Source organism: Cyprinus carpio, chromosome B5 (genome assembly GCF_018340385.1).
Source record: "Cyprinus carpio isolate SPL01 chromosome B5, ASM1834038v1, whole genome shotgun sequence".
In the NCBI taxonomy this organism is placed as follows: domain Eukaryota; kingdom Metazoa; phylum Chordata; class Actinopteri; order Cypriniformes; family Cyprinidae; genus Cyprinus; species Cyprinus carpio.
The window spans coordinates 29,437,470-29,462,503 of NC_056601.1; the positions used below are offsets into that span (position 1 = coordinate 29,437,470).

The 25,034-nt window shown below is 36.9% G+C and overlaps 1 protein-coding gene across 1 annotated transcript in view; it reads right to left on the reverse strand.

Annotated features, from left to right (window-relative positions):
- Nucleotides 1-25,034, reverse strand: part of brinp1 (bone morphogenetic protein/retinoic acid inducible neural-specific 1) — a 161,346-nt gene that overhangs the window by 13,465 nt on the left and 122,847 nt on the right. The window contains exons 6-7 of the mRNA XM_042723074.1: nucleotides 9,295-9,531; nucleotides 1,780-2,002 (exon numbers count right to left, since the gene is read on the reverse strand). Coding sequence (XP_042579008.1) covers nucleotides 1,780-2,002; nucleotides 9,295-9,531 — 460 coding nt within the window. The remainder of the gene's footprint in view (nucleotides 1-1,779; nucleotides 2,003-9,294; nucleotides 9,532-25,034) is intronic.

The following is a 25,034-nucleotide window of genomic DNA, read 5'->3' on the forward strand; positions in this document are numbered from 1 at the left end:
ATTCAGTTTCAGCTACAAAGCAGCTCTATAGAAGACAGTAGTGTCATTATCCAGCTCAATTTAGTGTTTTTTTTTTTTCCTTTTTTTTTTTTTTCGTGTTTTTTTTTTCCTTTTTTTTTTTTTTCTCATCCGATAGTGTTAGTACAGTTAAATCTTTTAAACCCCAATTTGTCAGCATGAAATCTGATTTACACTGAATCTCATTCAGGCGAAAATCCACTAACTTACATGGGAATTACTTTTGTTATTATGTGTTGTTTAGGGATGGATATATCTAAAATTGATAATACTGAAATGATAGACTGTGGGCAAAACATGCACTCAAATAATTAAACAGAAGTGTGAGCCTACAACTAGCAGTACAGAGTTTTTCTTTATTTATTTTTTTCTTTCTCTCTCTCCCAGCAGGGATCTCTAAACAATGACATTTGAAATGAAATTAAACAATGACATTTTACTATAAAAAAAATGTATAACTTAATTTTAATAAAAGTATTTAATAGTCAAATTCTCATTGAAGTATCACACTATGTGCAGTCATGAAAAAACATTGACCAATTAGAGAAATCAATGACATCATGGACATGCCAGCTTTTCACAGACTAGCAGAGCCTTTTGTTTGTGTATTGTGTATGATTTTAAATAAACTGAAGCAATTAACATTTTGTCACAACCTAATAAATTACATGTTTCTGATAAGATCTAACTCTAAATAAATAAGTAAATAAAAGTTTTTTATTGGCATTTATGGGTTCCATGAAGAACCTTTAAAATCCTTTGAACCTTTGTTTCTATATATCAGTTTTATTTTATTTTAGTTTTAAGTTTTTTTTCTCTCTCTCTCTCTCTCTCTCTCTTTGCGCACATCCCTAGTTCTCTCTCTCTCTCTCTCTTTGCGCACAGTTGTGCTTTTGGGCATCCCGAGTTCGAGACCCACCTCTCTCTCTCTAACTGCTGTCATGTCATAAAAGGCAAATTTACCAGTGAAAGGTTCCTTGGGGAACCAAAAATGGATCTTCTATGACATCACAGTGTAAATCCTCTTAGGGAATCATGGGATGAATAGTTTCTCCCCTCATAAACACATTAAGTAGCCTTGTCTTTTCTTGTTTTCTCAAATACTTTTTAGCTAGGAATCAAATGTTAAAATGTTGTGATTCATCTAGGAGCTGGTAGTTTTAGTACATTAAAAAACCAAAAACCATAAAAAGAAAAAAAATGAATGAATGAAAAAAAAAAAAAAAAAACTTTCAGAACCAGAAAGGTGCTGACAGTGAACAGCTAAATGATGTTTCAGTTTCATTAACAATGCCTAAAGCTTCTTTAATTGGAATTAAGATGGGTATAAATACAGCTCCCCCAGTCCATTGACGAAACTTTAAGTTCATCCATTGAACCTTTCGAGTCCACGAGCTTCTTGCCCTTCCCCTGTTACGCTTAGCCTCAGCCTGCAAAGTATGATACCCCTTTCTATACGCACATCTTTTATATAATGTAAAATGGTGTTGTTGCGAAATTGATAAACTTTAAAATATTGAACCTTTCAGATTCACACTTAGAAAATAACTTATTTTAAGAACTGCTCACTGCAAAAAAAAAAAAAAAAAAAAAAAAAAAAAAAAAAAAAAAAAAAAAAAAAAAAAAAAAAAAAATGTTTAATTTCCCCTTTGGGAACATTGTTTTTTTAAGAGTGTCCCACTGAGCTCTATTATGAGCTGTTCTTGAAATACAGTACTAGTTTCCTGCTGTATTATTCTGTAAGGGAACATCAGCTCTCACCTCTCTCTGGGCATCTGGTGGTTGGGGTTGTGGTGGCAGCGAATGCTTAGACCGAAGAGTTTCCGGGCTGTGCGCTGGATCTTCAGTCTCTGGGCCTCTAGTGAACTCTGCAAGAGCCGATAGCGGTTCTGAAGGTCCCAGTCACTGCCCCAAAGCAGGTGCACGCTGCTCACCGGCAGAAAGTGTGTCGCAGGCAGACGTTTCAGAAATGACTTAAACTCATCTAAGGTGAGAGAGAGAGAATGACAGGTGCTCATACGGTGAAGGGCAAAAGCATATCCACATAAACCACATACTGATACTTGGAATCCATTATGGGAGAAACCTTTTAAGAGTGATGGAAAAAAGTATTGATTTTTACAGACAAGGATTGTTTTTAAACACAAACACTGTGTCAATACTATTACGTAGAGACAACATAGCCACATGCAGTCCATTTTCCTTACATAATGTAAAATTTGCAAGAGCTATATAAAATGAGTTATCTATTAGCTATAGGATGCTTTACCAAAACAGTAGCCTAAAGCAGTGATTAAATGACAGATTGACTGCTAGTTAACATTAATAGTATTAAACAGTAGCCTGTGTATCAAGCCAAAAATTGTTTCATTTCCCTTTTATAAAGAACTATTTTGATTCAAAGATTATAAATGGATAATAAAGGGTTTTTGAATATGAATATTAAAATATGAAATTTAAATGAAATTATTATTGCTAAATATATATCATATATTTATTATCATTTATTATGCATCATGTTCATCAGCAACTGCATTAATGTAAGATGATGGGCAGGTCTGGACAGATGTGATAAATGGGCTAATCAATTTAATGCACATTTATTTATTTATTTATAAAAAAACAAAATAAAATAATAATAATAATTGCACAACCCCAGTTCAAATTGTTTGGCATTATATTACAAATTATATCGCAAAAATGTTTGACAATAAACTCCAAAAATAAACAAATACTTCCCCAACATAAACAACAAAAAAACCAATGCACATCCACTGTAATCTCACAAAATCCTGTGGACAGAACCCATAGAGGGACCAAGGCCCATCCTCTGTAATCTCACAAAATCCTGTGGATAACACTGAATCATGATTAAACAGAATAGACTCTTTTTCATGTTCACTTTAAACCATGTTTTGGTAGAGTTTAGCTTCAACCCTACAGGATTGAACACCACTGCTTTAAACAAAAGATATGTCACGTATTTCATAAGGGAATCAAATGACAAAGTCATGTCAAACAGCAGTCAGAAGAGCTCTAACAATGAACGTGCCTGTAGCCTGCGGCACATACAAGAAACGTGTCTGTTTGAGTGCAGTCAAGGTTGGTTGACGGTCCATTTAAATATTTGCAGCATATTCAAATATAAAATTCCAAAAAAACACTCAAAACATTCAACAACTCCACCTGAACAACTCCACCTGATTTTTCCCATATACTATTAAAATAACACATTAAAGCAACACAATCCAGAAAACCAAATCAAGAAGGCGCCACAGGCCTTGACAAAACAAAACAACACACACACAAAAGCGCCTGTGTTTACTGGTGTGTTACTTGATGAAAATTACATGTCAAGAACAAGAAGGAACATGCACACACATACACATGCACAGGAGAGCTGTAATGATACAAACACTGTCATCTTTTCCCAAGAAAACCAGAAAAGCATTTATCACTGCCTGTACACATGACGGTAGTAAGCTTTCTTTCTTTTTTTTTCTTTTTTTTTTTGCATGTGTAAAAAAAAAAAAGAAAAAAAAAAAAAACCTTGCTACCTTCATGTGTCATCATTAGTAACACTTCATAATAAGTACTCACCAATAAATTATTCACAAATAATTAACAAAATATTAATTCATAGTTAATTAATAGTTTATAAACTGTAGTTAATATATTAATAGACTGTACAAATAGTGAGTTCTTCATTCATTTTCACTGTAATTAACACAATTATTATTATTATTATTATTTAATTATTATTAAAATGCCATGAATTAAGTGATTTAAACCAATAATTATTGAACAAATTGCATTCATATTTAGTGTTCCTTAAAATGTTTACTAATACATTAAGGACACACACACACACACACACACACACACACACACACACACACACACACACACACACACACACACACACACACACACACTCTCCAAAGGCATAATGGTTTTTATATTGTACAAACTGTATATTCTTCCCCCTAAACCTAACCCTTACAGAAAAGTCTATTATTTAATATTTAGTAGTTAATTTTTAATTAATTAATGATTTAATTTTTCCATTTTGTGACCTAATCTAAACTGAGGGCTATTTAGGGTTAATTAGTTGAACAATGATAATTTGGTTAATTAAAGTGACAATGAATGGAACTCACAAGTCTATTAATGTATTAACCACAGTTAACTTTAAACTAATAGTTTGCAAAAAATGATTTGTAAGAACTATATTAGTCTATACTCATAATAAAGTGTCACCCAAACATTTATAAATCTGACTAATAGCATTTCCAAATAATGTTCAGTTTTTACAGGTGATGACTGGAGCCTCTGGGTCTTCAGCTGTGCAACTACTCTCAAGAATTGGGACACTAAATGTTTGCACTAAAAATCCCACAGGCTTCCTAATTTTCCACCCTATTATGACTGGAATTATCCAGACAGTTTATATCTGACAAAACGGTGACAATCATATTCAGTCACGCCTCTAAATGATGGGTTATGAGATGATTTAAGAACTTACCGGCATTAAATTAAGACTTTATTAACACGTTCAAACAATTATTACTTCCCTAATTGATCAACTTGACATTTCAGAAGATTCATCTGTTCATGCTGGAGCGTTTTCTCCTTGGGCCGGTCCAGAGGAATATTGCAGCGACCTTGAGGTTCACAGACTCAATTTGAGTGTCCCCTGCTCTATATAAATATATCGCAGTGTCTGGATTTATTTGGATCTTTTATTACCTGTTAATAATATATAAGCTAGCATGCTCATAAGGTGGATATTGAGCAATCACCTTGGGGAGTAACCTATTTCTGCTTTATGTTTTTTGTTTAGAAATATTTGATCAGCGAGGTGAAAAATGTCTGTCGGCTTGTGAGCTGCATTAAATGCGATCTACGCAGGACAGCCTTTTAAGGTCGACAGCATTCAGAGAACCCTTCCACAACCTTTCTGCAGTGTTATATAACAATGTTCATCAGATGAATGTTATTAACTGTATTTTTATGACTGACAATTTTAAACCAGGGTTAAGCGAATATGAAAGCTACACAGACACAACTTTTTACTTTACCCACAGTCTTCTGGCTCATGGAACAAGAAAATAAATGTAGGCTACTCAGGATTATTATAGTTAACTAAACCTAAAACCATGTTGAAAAAAAAAAAAAAAAAAAAAAAAAAAAAAGTTAACTGAACATAATATACATATATTTCTGCTCAGCTAGTTGCCAAATCAACATTTCTCATTTTAATTTAGTTTAACATGACATACTAAAATAATTAAAACTGAAATAAAAATTATCAACATGTTTTTGATTTCATAATTTTAATTTAGTTTAATTTGATGCACATGTATATATGCATGTTTATATGTTTAATGTTTAATTCAATGTGTTATTGTCATTCCCTTTGTAATAAATTGTGGAATTTATTATCAGTTTCTGAGTGGGGGAAAAAGTTTCTGCATCTTTTTTTTTTTTTATAACTCTATTGAATTCCCAAAACAACCTAAAGTCAATAACCAAGTTATATTCTACACAAAAAACACATAATATTACAAAAAAACCTCTTTTTTTAACAACATTATGTAGTTACAGAGTTATTAATGCATGAACAGACCTTTTGAGTTGCTCATATCCAGCATACTTTTCATTACTCCATTTAGTGGACTAATGATGCCTGAGATTGTGTTCCTTCAGAAATGCAATTTACTCTTTGCAGATCAGGAAGGTGCTGTAGAAGTGCCATTAACAGACCAGAAACATGATAAGCTGCCTTTAATGTAATGGTCAGACCATATTTAAATATATGTGACCCTGGACCACAAAACCATTCATAAGGGTAATTTTTTTCAAAATTGAATACATAAGCTTTCCACTGATGTATGGTTTATTAGGATAGGACAATATTTGGCCAAGATACAGCTATTTGAAAGTCTGGAATCTGAGGGTGAAAAAAAAAAAAAAAATTGTCAGAATGAAGTTCTTAGCAAAGCACATTACTAAACATAAATGAAGTTTTGATATATTCATAGTAGGAATTTTACAAAATATCTTTACTTAATACCCCAATGATTTTTGGCATAACAGAAAAATCAATAATTTTGACCCACAAAATGTATTTTTGGCTGTTGCTACAAATATACCCCATCTACTTAAGACTGGTTTTGTGGTCCAGGGTCACATATAAGGACTATAACAATCAATGCACATACTGTATAATATTTGTAAATAAAATATATCTCTCTTTTTTTTTTTTTTAATTTTCACATTTTTAAAGTCAGTTGTTTTCTATAGGACTTTGCAGAATATAAATTGTTTCAAAGCAGCTTTAAAGAAAATGATGTTACTGTTTATAATATCTTAATATCTTCATGCCTTTTAGAAGCATTTAGCAGATTAGAACTGGACAATGATGTAGTTACATTTTGCATCAATATAAACAATAAAGCTGAGATTTGCTATACAGTGTTGCTTCAAGTGAGTGTAATGTATGCATATGTATGTATGAGTGTGTTTGTGTATGTGAGTATGTATGTGTGAGTATGTTGTAAGTGTACTGTATGTGCACATACTTGTATATCCAACATGTGTCAGTGATGATTTGGTTACACATGTAAAAAAAAAAAAAAAAAAAAAAATGTCGAACCATACACTGGTGTTAGAAGTACATTTATGTTTGCTGGGTGTTTAGTTTGCATTTTTGTTCGTTCTCTTAAACCAACAGACAAAATCTAAATGGGATACACATACTGTCATGTTTGCAATGAAATGCAGCTCTGATATCAGAGAAGTAGTTGGTGGGAATAGAAGATTCATTCATAAACCTACACAGCCTTTCTGTGAATCCATCTTTTGGGAGCGGGAATGGAGCAGAGCTTTCGCCCATGGCGTGCGATTTGAGTTCAGGCAGTGGGGTGAAATTGACTGTTACAATAAACCGCAAGAAGTGCCTCTTCTCCCAGAGAAAGCATTGTGGGGCGCTGAATTATTCACGCTTCCTTTATTGCAGATTGGCTCAAAGAGAGAAGTTAGCATGCAAGTCTTATGCAGAGTTTTCAGCACAAGGAGGCTCACATAAATCGACAACAGACTCAGAATATAACCAGCTGATAAATTACATTTAAAGCATACACTCTCTTACACTCAGCTGGCCAAGGACAGCCTAGATTCAGTAATTGTGCTTGCTTTAATATTCAGCCGTTTGTCACCCAGTTGCATTAACTGGGGTCAGTAAGACTTTTATTTAAAGAGGTTAATACTTTTATTCAACAGGGATGCATTAATATTGATCACAAGTGACAGAAAAGACATGTATAATGTTATAGTGTTTTAATGTAAATGTTTCTATTTCAAATAAATGCTGTTCTTTTGAACATTCTATTTATCAAAAATCCTGAAAAAAAATTAATGTATCACGATTTCCACAAAACTATGAAGCAGCACAATTGTTTTCAACATTGATAATAATCAGAAATGTTTCTTGAGCAGCAAATCAGCATATTAGAATTATTTCTAAAGGATAATGTGACACTGAAGACTGGAGTAATGATGCTGAAAATGCAGCTTTGATCACAGGAATATATTACATTTAGCAAAATATTCACATAGAAAACAGTTATTTAAAACTGTAATACTACTGTATTTCACAATAACTTTAAGTAGTTATACATTGCATACATTTATGCAATAAAGTTTTGAGTTATAAGTCTAAGCTATAATGCATGCATATAATATATTAATCTATTTAAACACTTTGTTGTGATGCACACATGTAAAGCCAATCAAATAATCAATGTTAATGTACAAAGTCATATACTTGTACAATACTAACACATTTTATTTATTTATTTAGTTTAGCAATAAAAACTTTTTGGTTAACTGAAAACTTGGTGCATCATTGTCAACATGAAGTCCTTACATTTCTGATTTGTTGGCTGAAAGCAAACAATAAAATGATCTTCTCTCAGCAAAAACGAGTGAAAAAGCAAGTATAATGGCTATAAAGGCAGTTGCCGAATAATGAGTGTTGAATATATGCCTAGAGAAGAGCCGAGAGCAGCTCCTCTATTGAATGAGCAAACAGACATCTTCTGTTTAATTCAAGCAAAATCAATGAAGATGACTTCAAACGTCACTTAGCCCAATTAGCACAGCCGTGGAAGTGTGTGGCGGTGAGAGCGTTGTCGAAATCGATCCACGAATGAGATTACAACACCTGACTCAATGCACGCTGTCACCACGTCTACTTATTAGTCATGATGTGTAGCGTGGTGAAACTGTCATATTTGACAATGGATTGTAAAATTGGCTCCAGACCAGACTTGCTGACAGACCTGACAAGCAAACTTGCTGGCTAATGCTGTCATATCATTGTGTTGGCATTTTGCAAGAAGAATCAACCACCCAAAAAATTATAGACAGGATGTTTTCACCAAAAAAAAAAAAAAAAAAAAAAGAAGAAGAAGGTAAATTAGTAATCAATTAGGTTCTGTCCAATTACAATCCATACAATTTCACCTCATACAAATACCTTTTCAAACAACTTGTCCTTCTATCGGTGCACGCCTTACTATATAAGCATAACATAAATAAGTCTAATATAAGTCAGAGCTTTCGCTGATGAATGCATGAATCGGCTGAATGACTGAATCAATGACTTAATCAAAAAGACAGTGACTTGTCGCTACCTACTGGCGGTTATAGTTTCATATTTAAAGTATCATCTTAGTTCTGTATACATTATATGTGTGTGTGTGTGTGTGTGTGTGTGTGTGTATATATATATATATATATATATATATATATATATATATATTGCTACAACACATTAATCTTCTAATATATTCATGCAATTGTAACTGTAGTGTAAATACATTCATGGCATCTCTGAGCTGCATTAAACATTCTGTGTGAATGCATCTAAATGATTTCAGATACAGGTTGTGTAAAACTTCTATAAAAAATATCCCTTTATTGATAAAAACCCAATAAACTTCAAATAAAACAACCCAAATTTCTTGAATAAATATATGAATTTACATGGAATATGACACATAATGTACATTTAATAAAGTTAGCCAGTTTGCCAAAAATATCCCTAATAATCATATCATTTTAAGGGGGGAAATATCATCCCTTAAAGAAAATCTTTATTTTTAGTCACTAGTTTAGAATTATTTTTCAGTTTTCTTTTTATCCTGGAAATCTGAATCCTGAAAAGTGTCTAGCTTTTTGGTTTTATAGTAATGGCCACTCTAGTGTTACCTGAGTTCTCAAAGTCATTGTAAGATGCTTCCCAAGTCTCTGCCATGCCGATGAGCGTGTTCTCCATGATCTGGAGGTCAGTGGTGGGACAGTTGCATTGTGGGAACTCGTTGGCACACTGACAGATGCACTGACTGTTCTGGCAGATGTATTCTCCCTCTCCGTTGCACATGATGTAGCTGAGTGCCGACTGGACAAACTTCTCCTGCAGGTACTCAGGGAAAATGACCTGCAAACCTGAAAAAGGGAAAGAGAATCAATGTTAAAGTCATTACAGAGATCCAAAGATATTATTGATTTCACATCAGCGAGCAACAGGTAGAAAGTGCTGCAGATAGCCGGAGACAGAACTTGATTTCACATTAAGCGGTGCGTCGGCCCGTTCTGCATACGAACAGCTGTTACGGACCCGCGAACAGTATGGACCCTACGTAGAACGTTTACAGTTCAGCTCCTGTAAATGAGCTCAGAATATTCTGCCAACAGTGACAGTGAATCATGCTGTCGGAGAGCAGCAAGTTTGTTGTGAAAGTTTTGCCAAAGGTCCACTTGACTTTGAACTGTCCCCTCGGAGTGGGAGGACTTTACATAATGGAATAAAACGGAGGAGTGATTGATGCATTCTGTCTTGATCGGCTTCGGCTTATTTACCAGGGCTGTCATAATATCCTACGCACTGTGTGTGTGTGTGAGTGGGGGTCAGAATGCACACTTGTGTTAAATGCAATAGCAACACTACACCATGTAATAAACTTATGTGAATGATTCCTTAGATCATCTGTCTGTAATTGACCAACTAGTACACCTGGGGCACTAAGAAATCTAGTATAAGTTTTATATAAATTCTGTTTTATATTCCAAATTCTGTCTCACATATTTTTTTTTTATTTATTTATTTATTTATTTTTATTTGTTGATTCCATTTTAATGGTTTAATTAAAAAAAAAAAAAAATATATATATATATATATATATATATATATATATATATATATATATATATGCTTTTAACAGTCTGTGTAAAGATAGCTAAATGCCACTTAAGAAGCACTTTTGTGCCACTTTTGTAGTGTAAATTTGGCATAAGACAAAAACTCATGCAGTGTTCTCTGTAAACATCAGTAAGGGAAATACATTACATATATATATATATATATATATATATATATATAGAAACTGCATCATTCTCTTACCCATATGATTCAAAAATAAATAAACAAAAAACACCACATAAGATTCAAAAATAAATAAATAAAAAACCCTGTTGAAAGAGCTATTGAGTTACATGTGAGCTTTTGTGCCAGAAACTGCATCATTCTCTTAAATAAATAATAAATCATACCTCAAGCATCAACATAAAACATAGTAATGGAAGCTAACTCTGATATAATACAGCATATCAATTTCTAATGGAAGGAAATGTACAGCGTGCATACAGATAATTGCTTCAAAGTAATTACACATTCTCTCTGTGAAGGTTTGTGTTAGAGGTTATGTTGCCTTTATTTACCTTTACACACACACAAAAACACAGAAAACTTTACATAATATATAAAAAAAAAAAAAAAAAAAAAAAAAAAAAAAAAAAATTATAACTAAATAAATAAAAGCATTAATGTGCATAACTAATTTTTTTTTACACAAATAACAGGTCTCACATTGACCAATCCTGAAAGAGTACATTTAATTGATGTGCTACAGCAGGCAGCAACCTCCATAATACACTTACTGATGTCTATTAATGCTCATACTGATGGATTTAAACAAACCTCCATCCCTGCAGTATGTATTAAACATCACAGTGCTCTGTTTATGCTACAGACACGAACAACGTGTCAAAATGTCTTGTTGAAGAGACGTGGGCTGTAACCTATGATCACCCTTGTGAAAAAGAAGTACACTTGATTACAATAAATGTGCACTTATAGTGTACTTTAAATGTTACAAGTACATTTTTGAAAAGCTGTATAATATTTATGAATTGATAATTAAAAGTTTTATTTTAAAATATCCTTTTAAAGAAATGTTTGAGTCATATTTTTGTTGTGCTTTAGAACAGTCAATGACACAGACATGAGCTGCCATCAGAGTGCAGGACTGAGCATCACAGCGGCTCGACTGTCTGTCTTGATGTATTCCTGCTCCTGCAACTTTAATGTGATTTGTGGGAGAATCCAGATGGTGGGTTCATGGATGGGTGCAGCTCGACGACACTGGTGGTGCCAACAGCCCTGGGTTCACAATAACAGCCCCAACGCAACACACACACAATCCCCTGTCTCCATTACTGAAACACTGCAGTGTCAAGAGAGGGATTCCAGCGCCTTTCTCTCTCCCCATTATCATTTTATCAAACAACTCTGTCTGAAGTTAGTTTCATTCATGCTTAAATTTACAGTTTCTTTCATTGAGCCTATCTGAATAATTCTGTGTAGGTGAATAGGTGAATACATTAAGGCCATTTTCCTCCAAAAAGTACCTTCAGGCACAATAAATTCCCAGACTATTTCAAGATATATATATACAGTATAAGGGATCACCAGGACCGGCGGTAGCTATAGGCAGAGCAGGTGATTGCCTAGGTCCTGGGGCTTTGAGGAGGGGCCTCCATGACCATAACATCCCCTATATGCTAGTCCACCAGCCAAGATGGGCAGCAAATTCTAGCCACATTGTTCATTGGATACAGTTGAATTGTCACTCATCTGCAATTAAACCAATTAATGTTGCAGTTTCAATATCTGCATAATGAACGCATGCATCAGGTGCTGTGAACTGTGAGATGCAAACTGCTAAATAAGCACGCAAAGAAGTAGAGCTTCTAATGCAGGTGTGTGAGTTGTCATCATCTATTTTAGAATGATTGCAATGTAATCTAAATACAAACTTATTTTGTCGAAGAGTGTCATTTCTGGAAAGATCATTCACCAGTTTATTACGAGTTTAAAAAATCGTGATGCAACACTTTGAATTTGCACGTACAGTGAATGACATTGCGTCGGGAGCTGACTATCAAAATAGCCACAAAAGTAAATGGAGATAAGTTTGTATTAAAAATTAAAAAGCAAACACACTAGAACAATTCTGGTGATGATACTACATTACTGCTCTAACATAACACTTATAATTTCAGTTTCAGCTAACTAGAAAATAACTTTTTTTTTTTTTTGCTTAGTAGTCTTTCTCTTCCACTTGATGTGTGTGTGTGTGTGTGTGTGTGTGTGTGTGTGTGTGTGTGTGTGTGTGTGTGTGTGTGTGTGTGTGTGTGTGTGCGTGTGCGAGTATGTATACTGTATGTCTCATATTTAAGGTAACGATGCAATATATAATATCATGTCATTGATATTAATAATATGACAATATCTGTAGTCAATATTGATTAAATTGGAGGAGGAAATCCTGCCCATACAGCAGCTATGAAAAAAAAAATAAATAATAATAAATTATAAAAGCACTTATTAACACTTAAGCCATCTACTGAAGTGGTTTTCTGGAACTGTGAATAAATTGAATAAAACAGCAAAATAATAACAACAATAACAATACCATCTTCATCAAACAAAAAAAGAGATTACCTTACATAAAGTTTGATTAATATACAGTAACAGTCAAAAGTTTGGCCCCATCGCTATTTTTATTGATTTTGAGAGACATTTCTTATGGTCATCAAGCCTGTATTAATTTGATCAAAAATACAGAAGGAAAAAAAAAAAAGTAATATTCAGCAATGATGTGTTAAATAGATAAAAAGTGAAAGTAAAAACATATTGTAATAAAAGACTTGAAAAATCCTGAAAAATAAGTATCTCAGGTAATAAAATAAACATTATGCACTGTTTCTAACACTGATATTAAATCAGCATATTTTAAACATGATTTTTGTAGTATCATGTGACACTGAAGACACGAGTAATGAAAATTCAGCTTTGATCACAGAAATATATTTTGAAGTATAGTAAAATAGAAAACTATTACTTTAAATTGTATTAATATTTCACAATTATTGTATTTTTTTCTGTATTTTTGATCAAATAAATCCAGGCTTAATAAGCATTAGAGCCTTTATTCAAACTAGTGTACTGTATAAGTAAAAATATGCAAAATGTAAAATTAAATGTTGTATGAACAAAAAGGTTAGGGATCATATTTGCTTCAAGTGCTTCTTATTGGGGGTGGGGGGCCTCTAGCATGAATTTTGCCTAGGGCCTCCTAACGTCTAGAACCGGCCCTGGGGATAACCTATAGTTATCCCCAGGGCCGGTTCTAGACATTAGAAGGCCCTAGGCAAAATTCATGTTGTATATTTTTTTTTTTTTTATATATATATATATATATATATATATATAGTGACGGGACGAGCCAACGACAGACACAGTGGGCGTGGCGTCAGGCCTCGGAGAGGTTTTTTATTTAACAGAAAAACCAAACAAAGGGGGAATAAAGTGTCCAAAAGGGGAACAGTGTCCAAAACAGGGAATCTGGTGTCCTCGTCGTGGCTGCGGGGTTAGTGGGGGTCTGGCAGTGTTCATGGAGGAAGGGTCCAAGGTAAGGGGCGGAGTCCGGCGGCCGCCCCCCCAACGCGCTCCCCTCGGGGCGCGAGGGGCGGCGGCTTCTTCTAGCTGCTTCATCCTCCTCGCTGGGACGGCCTGGCCTGATGGTCGTGTAAACGGGTCCGGCAGCTCACGTCTCTGGTGGCGCGGGAGTCCCTCAACGCACCCTTCCTGGACCGGGTCCGGCAGCTCACGTCTCTGGTGGCGCGGGAGTCCCTCAACGCACCCTTCCTGGACCCACGAGGACACCAGTGTGCATGCACGGGGAAGAGGACCGGTCCTCTCGAGGAGAGGCGCGTTGGGCTTTTTAAACAGCGGCGGGTGATGAGGCTCCATTTCCTTCAGTGTGCCCCATCACACGCCGCCAGCCCTGACTCGTCCAGCGCCCCTCCTCTCTCCCACACCCACTCTATCGGGAGCCTGGTGAAGGGCGGCGATTTAGGACGGGGTGCCGGTGATTATCAGGGAGGAGGCAGCTGACTCGCCACATTCCCCCCACCCAAGCGACATCCCCGTCCTCAGGGCGCAGCCCACAGCGGGAGTGCTACCTTCCTCAACCAGGCCCCAAACGGTCGGAGGTGGGCGGGGCGGGGATTCCTCTCCCGGGCAGTCCTCCCTCTCGCAGCGCGCCGAACAGGGACAGAGGAAACGGGATTTAGTCGACAGCCTCAACCAACCACAGGGTAAAATGACCGTAAAAGAGAAGTCACTTACCCCTTTGTGTGGTTGGGAGGCCGTCTCCTCCATTTCTCCGTCCCAGTCCGCGTACGCGCACTTTTGCAAACGAGAGGGAGTGACTTCATCAGGTGTTTCCCAACTGCGCTGTCTAGGCTCCGCCCTGCCCGCATTCTCCACCACTGTGGCGGGACGAGCCAACGACAGACACAGTGGGCGTGGCGTCAGGCCTCGGAGAGGTTTTTATTTAACAGAAAAACCAAACAAAGGGGGAATAAAGTGGTCCAAAAGGGGAACAGTGTCCAAAACCAACAGGGAAATCTGGTGTCCTCGTCGTGCTGCGGGGTTCGTGGTGGTCTGGCAGTGTTCATGGAGGAAGGGTCCAGGTTAAGGGGCGGAGTCCGGCGGCCAGCACGCGCTCCCCTCTTCGGTCCGGGGCGCGAGGGGCGGCGGCTTCTTCTAGCGGCTTCGTCATCCTCCTCGCTGGCCGCGGCGCTTGCAGGGGATGGACGGCCCGGCATCCTGGCCCGACGGCCGTGTAGACGGGTGCGGTTCTCGACCGGGACCGCGGGTCCGGCAGCTCACGTCTCTGGTGGCGCGCGGGAGTCCCTCAACGCACCCTTCCTGGACCCACGAGGACACCAGTGTGCATGCACGGGGAAGAGACCGGTCTATCGAGGAGAGGCGCGTTGGGCTTTTAAACAGCGGCGGTGATGAGGCTCCATTTCCTTCAGGTGTGCCCCATCACACGCCGCCAGCCCTGACTCATCCAGCGCCCCTCCTCTCTCCCACACCCACTCCTAGCGGGAGCCTGGTGAAGGGGCGGCGATTTAGGACGGGGGGGGTGCCGGTGATTATCAGGGAGGAGGCAGCTGACTCGCCACAATATATATATATGTATATATCTGTGTATATATATATATATATATCTATATATATATATATATATATATATATATATATATTTGTGCTAAATATTTCCTATGTTTTTAGTCAGTTTCATGTTTCATTACTGAGCTTCACTTGTTTATGGAATTCACCTCTACCACTTAATTTTCACACTTTTATTATTGTAAACACTGCAGGATGATTGCAAAATCTCACATCATTCAGCTGATGTGAAAAACAGTCCTCGTACCAGACAAAAATAGTGTGTGAAGAGCAATCAGTTGTAAAAATACTAATGAGAGCCTGCGGAACCTGAAAGAGGCAGGTTTCATCAGACCGTCACACATATTCTCAGACTGTGTCCACAACCAAAGTCATCAAACACGAATGATGGCAAACAGCAACAGAGTTTAATGCACTAAAACTAAAGATAAAACAGGACACAATTTATCTGTTCAATCTTGCATTTCAACCCTTCAAAAACCAGCCGTTCTCCCTGTAGCTGAGTACCTAAATTGCAGGTCTAGTTTATTTAATTGCATCCCATATATCATTCAGCAGTAAGAAGATGTTGGGTGCATGTTATTAAAGTCTGTCTGCCCTGGATTTCATCATAAACTTAGCATTCATTTAGACTAATCTTTGTTGTATTTGTACATTCTGTACCATTGCATTTCTATTCGCAGGTAATATCTCTGTTTTACTTTAATATGATCCCTTTTGGTCCAGGGCTGGTCTTGACTCCAACTCTGCAGAGAGGACAGATATCTCCTAAATACCAACCAGTAAATGCATTTCCTCTTAAGGTCTGAGCTATTGATCAGCTCTTGCATGTGCCCTTTATTCAGGTAAGAAGCATGTTATCTAAATGTATAACTTTGTCCATGGGACTTGGCCTTGACTGCTCTGCTATTTTTACGGCGTTTAAATCAGGCCTGATTCCAGAGTTCACAGGTTCTTGGCAACAGCGCGGATTGTGATGCCACGGTTCGCCTCATAAGCAAGGGTTTCATCAAAGATTAATTGAGCATTGTATGCCCCTAAATTCAAACAAAAATAATCATTACCTAATGCACTAATGGAGTGAGAGGCATTATTTGAATAAGGTGTTAAATTATGGCTCAGTTCCTGTTAAAAATCAAATTAAAAAAATGAAGACCTTACAAACCTCCCTTCCCTCGACTGTGTAATCACACTGAGTGGATGTTATGGCCAGCTCATTTAAAGGGTCATAGCTTTATAACAGTGCACTGCACTTTGTAAAGAAAAGCAGCCCGCTCTTTTAATGCTGTAAAATAAAATATGCCACATATGATTTTGACTCCAGTGACAGTAACGTTAGTCTGAAAATCAGTAATGCAGATCAGATCAGTCCCAATGTTTCCTTGACCTCCCCGGAAATCACACAATAAAATAAATGGCTTTTTAACCAGTGCCATCAACCTCAGGTGAATGCTTTTATGCCGACCACTGGAATTTTGTTTTTATTTATTTATTTTTATATATATTAATTTTGCGCCACTGGTTCCTTGAGCATTCATTACTCAGTAACTTGTTAGTGCTGCTGAAATGCCAATGAGAGCCACTCTAGAACCACATAGTAAAACTTTGATAGGAAACATAAACCAGCTTCTCAACACATTAAGATTTAACCTAAGCTCATTAGAAAACCATCAGCACTTCAAAAACCTATACACACAATTCACAAATCCCACACAACACCACTGGCAGTAAAACAGCAACAATTTTTAAATTAATTTTCACACAAATTATGACAGTGCCAATTATCGAAGACTTAATTTCATGTTTTTCCTTGCACAATACTATGTTAGGAGCTCAAAACACTTTTACCATGTATGATTTTTGAACTAATACACGTTGATGTTTGTATCACATCAATGCTTCATATGAATACCTTAAAGTAAACTTGCTCAGTCGTGCACCCAATAATTGCACACCACTCTGGTGAAACACGAGTCACAATAAAAAAATAAAAATAAAAATTAAATAAATAAATAAATAAAGTTGAAAGATTTGCAGAAGCAACATAAAATCACATTGGTTGGTTTTGTAAATGTATTTTATCTCAGTAATGGCGAGTCCCTCTTCGTGGTGCCGACACTATTTTGCAGGCACATTTTTTTGGTCACACTTTAATTTTGGTGGTTGTTAAATTTAGGTATGGGGTTAGATTAAGGGATCTAAAATATGGTCATGCAGAATAAGGCAACAGTATGTGCTTTATAATTACTAACAAACAGCCAGTATGTTAGTAATATGCATACAGTACTGAAACGTTACAATAAGAAATGAGTAAAAAATACACTCCTCTAGTCTCTCCAAGCTGCTATCAGCATGTATGATAAAATGCTACTCATTTAGCATAAACTCCAGCAAAGAATGACATGAGAATATTGCACAAGGTTTAAAAATGACTAATACGACAAGTGTCAATACAGCTTCATTCTACAGAGGCTGCCAGAAAGTCAAAAAAGAGTAGGTAACAACTATAAAGACAGAAAATGACATACAGAGATTGCCTGGCTAATGAGGAACACTGCTGTCTAAAGGGTGAAGCAGAAATTGCACTATGCACCAAATTGGTGGCTTACGCATGAGAGTGAGCTGCTGAAACACTGAGGACTGACACACTAGAATTACACACTGATCTCTGGTCAGTTCTAACCACAGATTACATATTTATCTGTTTGCAACAGGAGGCAGGCTTCAGGATAAAAGCATCAAGTTGTATGTATGTATGAATGTACTTTGCAGCATAATAGCTTTGCTCCAGAAGCATGCTGAAATAGGTATGTTCCGTGAAGCATGTGACAAACACCACTCATAAAGGTGCATTACTGCCAATCTATTTTTTATGCATCTTTGGTTCCATTATTATTATTATTATTATTATTAAATGAAAATAATAATTATAATAATATTAATGATAATAATAACAATTAAACCAGCATATAAGTTAAAATATCATGCTTGCATCACGCTTGCATCAGCAAATCTGTTTTTCTATCATTTTTGCATTCATGAAGACCATCAGGTAGGTTTAGGGTTGGGTTTGTGATTTTTCCCGGACACTGGAATTCTGAACCGCCACAATATACTGCATACATGAAGCAAAGTAGTAATGACATACAGTAGTAATGAATACCTGTTGCAACGTAATAAAAAGCACAGCAATACGTGCCTGTACCAACATAATAAAAATGTGCAATGGTCACATATTGAATGCACGCTTCAGTGCCACTCACTGGACATTTCACTTTGAAACTGCTGCGAAAAACATGTAGTAAGGATATCGGTGTTGCAGAAACGTCACCACAAGGACATATTTCCAGCGTGACTGGGTTGAAGAAAAAAAAAAAAAAAAAAAAAAAAAAATAATATATATATATATATATATATATATATATATATATATATATATATATATATATATATATACATATATATATATATATATATATATATATATATATATATATATATATATATATATATATATATATATATATATATATATATAAATAAATAATAATATATTTTAAAATACAAAGATTCAAGACTGTGAACTTAATGCGTTTACTGAGGGAAAGAGCAACAATCCCATGAAGCCCTTTAAATGATAATCAAATTAAAAATGATGGAAAAAATTCCAAACCGTTGATTTAAAGATGCTGTGATATACTGAAACAAGGTATTTTACATTTATTACAGAACATACATATTATGAACACACATTTTAAAGTACTGAGAGAGTACAGAAAGTGACTATTTGTCAAAAAGAGTTCATTTTGGTGTGATTTTCTGGTTTTGATTCTCTGGCAGGTAGCAATTTCTCTGAGAAATGCTGGTAATATAGATTTTTACCAGGAATTCTGATTATATAAATATAATTATTTATTAAATAATAATAATACAAAATAATAATAATAATAAATGGTTTAAATAATGTGAACAGATGGCTTCAACAAAAGCATATACCATGGATATACCAACCAAGCATATACCAACCTCATATCTCATTGCAGGTCTGTTTTTAATGGTTTATAAGTTATCAGTTCCCATATAGAGCAAATGGAACTTATTTCTGGAATGTGATTATTGCACTTTATAGTGTGTTAATTGATGGTATAAGTTTTTTTTTTTTTTTTTTTCATCATCTTTAACAGTGGAAGTTCTGGTGAGAAACTACATTACCCATAATTCTCCAGATAATCAAAACCAATCAGAGAATCACGTCAAGCAAATTGCATCTACAGAGTGTAACACCTAATTAGTTATCACTGTAATTAGACTGAACTATTTGTATTTAAACGTTTCAGTATCCAGATATGCATTCATAGTTAAAATTCTTACTTCTGACTTGAATGATGTTGTCTTTATCACAATGCATTCTAAAATTGCCCTGTCTATGAAAGATGTAAATTTGGCCCAAAAAGGTATCTTGGAAGGCAGCACAGTCATACTGGCAACATTTTATCAAAGTTAAAAATCCTGATTGTCGGAAAACGCTCTAGGATTGGAACAGAGCTTTTGTGTTTGTGCAGACTTACGACATAATTCTGAAAGTCTCTTGTAAAAATGACATTTTTGGAGTTTCTGTATACCATACGCAGTATTTAAGATGCTTAAATGTCACACCGAGCTGAAATTCTTCATGAGATCTGCTAACGATATCCAGATGCAGCACTGCATGATTGTTGCAGTCATTACACAGCCAGGATGAAGTCACAGAATCTATTCAAGAACTACTTTTCGAAACCTGGAACCGTTTCAAACGCAAATCAATACACCTTTATGTCAGCTCAGAGGACTGTTAGAGTTCCGCTGTAAATAAACACAGAGTTGAAAGTACGGTAATATCAAGCTGTCGCAAGCATCAAAAAACTAAAACCAAATCAATATAAAAACAGAACGTCTTGGAATTGCTTTGGAGGATGAGGGCTAAGAAAATAAATTTACTGTCAGAGCCAGTCTCAAGGAGGAGGGAAATGGCTGATTTATCTGCCCCACTAGTCCAAATAGAAACTCACTCTTGATTGACCACCTCAGATTGAGAGCTGACCTCAGGGTCAACCAGGAAGGATTTCATCAGCCTGCTGGATGCCTGGCAACCCGGAGAGCCAAATATAAGGATAGTGGCATAAATCTTTTAAATGATGTACCATTACAGAAGAGCTATGCCCAGCACCTGTGCGTTTATAAGGGGAATGATCTTCAGAGACTGTGCCACATCAGTCTGATGCTCTCGCCACCGCAGTTAAACGTGATTGGATTGTCCGTCATACTGCGCTGATTGTGTTTCGATCTGTATGGCTTAACAAACCGAACAACAGAACCTCTGATTATTGTGCAGTGTGAAGCTCCTCCATTCTTCCGTTTGCATCTACGGTGCTCATGTGCATTTTAGAGGAAACTCTGCATCTCTATCTATCTATCAAATCACCATATTACGATGACTTTAGAATGATCATTTGACACTGTAGACTGGAGTAATGATGCAGAAAATTTAGATTTGATCATAGCAATAAATTACATTCCCTTTCAGTGGGTCACTCTCGACGTCACGTCGGTGACCGACGAATTGGGATATCGCTTCGATAGACCAATCTAGTTTGAGTGTAAACTAAACAAGCCAATGCACATTGACATGCAATTATTGCATCTCGCTTCCACTGATCACAGCCTGAGTATAATAAGGCAGCAGGTGCACTGCATACCAGCTTTTCACTTCGGAGCCGAGCGTTAGTATCGTTCTGCTCAACTGTGTCTGCTGTGAACTCGGAAGCTTCGTGAGCATGACGAGCTCACCAGGTCGTGGATGGCACCTTTTACTGCCAGAAACCGGCTGGTATGCTCCTCCTCCCTCACCACCCTCGACAGCAGTGCAGCAAAGGGGTATTTGGTGATTCCCCTGGTGAAGCGAGCAGTAGTGACACAATTGTGTCCTAAGTCCACCTCCTGCTGGCGAGGAGACCTCCCGGCTTCCTTCCTGGGCCTGTAGGCATTCGTCTGGACTAACCGGCAGTGCCTATATGGTTTGTGGGGAAGCTGTTTCCGTCTTACACACTATGGCCTTACTGCAGGTGCACCAGGCCAAGGCACTGAAGGACCTGCACGAGGGTGGTCACGATCTGGAAGTTCTGAAAGAACTCCGAACCACCACTGATCTCGTGCTCTGAGTGACGAAGGTCACCGCGAGTTCTCTGTGTCATACGATGTCCACACTTGTGATCCAGGAGCGCCATCTCTGGCTGAGTCTGGCTGAAATGAGGGACACCAACAAAGATCGGTTCCTTAATGCCCTTGTGTCCCAGACCGGCCTCTTTGGCGACATGGTCGAGAACCTGGCCCAGCAATTCTTGGCTGCATGGGAACAGACTGAGGCGGTCCAACCTCCTGCCAGTGGGCAGCTGCTGCCTCCACCCGTGCGCTGGCCACAGCGCCCCAGCCTGCTCGTCGCCAAAGGCGGCCCCCTGCGTCCGCCCCTGCGCCAAATCCGCAGCAGTTCCCAGCAAGTGGGCGCCGTAGAGCTGGGCATAGGCAGGCTGCCCCATCCATCCTGGCCCCCATCAAACCTGGTGGTGAACGGAAGAGTAAGAGGCCCCGGGACAGGTGACCCAGAGAATGGTTAAGAGCTTACTCAACTAGAAGTATTGCATCCTCCTGGGTGCTGTCTCAGGGAGCCTCGCTGACAGATATTTGTAGAGCTGCGGGCTGGGCGACCCCTAACACATTCGCTAGGTTCTATAGCCTTCATGTAGAGCCAGTATCCTCCAGTGTTCTCACCTCAAATGGGTAGTGGCACCAAAAGTAAGTGTCGGCTTGCTAAAACTCCAGAGTGTCTGTACTGTAGACCCTGTTGAGTTCCTCCATCACCCTAGGCAGCTGGACACGATGGAACGTCCAGTGCCAGGCCTTCATGATGAATCCGTGAGAACCGTGGAAGGCTGGGTTCCATATTGAGACCTAAGCGGTACTCATATGTGTATAGTCCACGGTATAGCCTTAGAGCCTGTGTTTCCCCAGCAGACTTCTGCCTTCCCAAGAGGGTTTTAATCACCTAAACAGATGCTATATGTATATTTGCTTCCGAAAACTCCTTCGGGAAGGATGGGGATTGTGCAGCGTCCCTGTTCCAAGCAGACGTCGAGAGTGTCCGACTGAAAGTGAACGTCTCGGTTACGTATGGTAACCCTCATTCCCTGAAGGAGGGAACGGAGACGTCCCGTCGCCACGGTTGCTGTACCAATAATTGCATGCCAATGTGCATTGGCTCTTTTAGTTTACACTCGAAGTAGATTGGTCTATCAAAGCGATATCCCAATTCATCGGTCACCGACGTGACGTCTCCATTCCCTCCTTCAGGGAATGAGGGTTACCATACATAACCGAGACATTTTACAATATAGTCACATAGAAAACAATTATTTTAAATTGCAATAATATTTCACAATTTTACTATATTTTCAAACAAATGCAGTTTTCAGACTTCTTTTTAAAAAGCTAAAACAAATCTTTTCAAAAATATTCAAAACTTCTGACCAATTGCATAAGAGGACAAACAATCAATCGATAACAATAATAATTCAAAATGCTAATATAAAAAAAGACACCAGAAACATTTCCCAGAATTTATGGCCATGTCATTTCCGTCAGCCTTTTCCTGAGAAAGACAGAAACATTGATCTGGTCACCTCAAAAGACAAATCATTTTCATCACGCTGTCTCTTCAAACCCAGACATATTTTCCATCCACAATTCATCACTGACAGACTTCATTGCACATATGTCCTAATTGAGTTGTTTCGTGTTTATTCATTTGTTTGCCAAATGTTTGCCAATCTTCTGAAGAAAGCAAGAGCTTCAGAGAGAGAGAGAGAGAGAGAGAGAGAGAGACTACACATATATAAAAAAAGATAGATAAGGCTATAAAAGAGAGAGTATGAAGATGAGTATGTAATCCATCAAGCAGCAGATGAATTGCCTGTGGGGCTATTTAATTTATTTTCACTCCACTTCTTTAAAAAATGTTGGCTCAGGCTATTCTAACGTATTCATAAATCTTCCAGGATGGGCTTATGGCTCCGGCAAGAAAACAACGGGTGTCTATGAAAGAGAGAAACAAAACAAGCGGAAACAAAAAAAAAAAAAAAACAAAAAACCAACCTCCATCCCTCCACAACTACTCAATTACATATTACAATGTGCTGTCAAAAGCCTCTTAAGAGCCTTGTGTCTATCAGAGAGAAAATACGGTGTGAATTAACCAATAAACTGCTCATTTTACCTACAACTGCTTGGAAATGTCTTTTCCTTGTTATTTATTGGTCCCAAATGGTGTGTCTTTATCCAAATCGATATCCTAAAGTTACTGATGTTACCAGTTGAGATAACTAGGAGAATAATAAGTGAACAGGTAAATTTAACTTCAAAATTTAAAATAATAATAATAATAATAATAATAATAATAATAATAATAATAATAATAATAATAATAATAATAATAAATAAATGCAAGAAATTGAAACCTGTTTTAAGGACCATTATGACCAAATTGAAATAGCTGTAATTAATTTTACATTTGAGTTTTTGTTGTTGTTTTCATAGTTCTCATTATTCTTAATCATAAGTCTCATTATTTTAATGTAATTTACTTTTCTATTTGTTTAAATCAGCATAAATTAAAAGCAGTACCAGTTGTTGTGGATGTCATGATGAAAATGCAAAAACATTAATGGTCCTAAAAATAGGCTTCAATTTCTTTGTGTAAAATTTTGTAAGCTTCACCCACAGAGACTGGAAACAAAGTGCAACTTTTTCCAACTTTTTATTAGTAATACTGGCAAACACATGCAAACACAACCATCTTCATCTGACTAAAAAACAAATCAATACAGAATTGAAAATCAAATCCACAACATTTATAACGAGCCTTACCATGGAGATGCACAGCATTGCAAATCACATCCATATCAGTTATATTGAGCCTTAGCAGGGAGCTGCATATGTAGATATGGCTGATCATACTCATAAACACAAATAATAATACACATTATTTTTTTATTTATTTTTCCTAAAAAAAACATGCTAAACTTGTTTAAACTCTATAAACTGCTGATGTCATGAATAAATAAAATACATGCATTAAATTCTTGCTAGATTATCTACTGCTTTTGCATTTGAGCTGTGCTTAATAAAAAAATTAAAAGAATTTAAATTTCCCTTAAATTTTATACCCCAATATTTATTTAGTCTAAATCAAATGAGGAAACCATATCACACTGTGCAGACTGATGCATTAACCATTAGCCTTCTCATCAACTGTTTAACATTATTTTCCTTATGAATCGATTTATTTTAATACAGAAAGACATTTACAGGAATATTTTCCCTCAGCTTGATGATTCCACGTTGTTCAGGTAATGACACGTTGCTTATATGTTTAAGAATCACCCATTTTTATTTATTTCAGTTTTTTTACGCACATCACCATTATCCTCATCTAATATAAGTTAACAAGCAAGCAATCTAGCTTGCTGTTTGAAAGGCATTAGAGTTACAGTAGGTTTGGTTGGATCTTGATCACAGAAAAAAGAGATAAACTTGT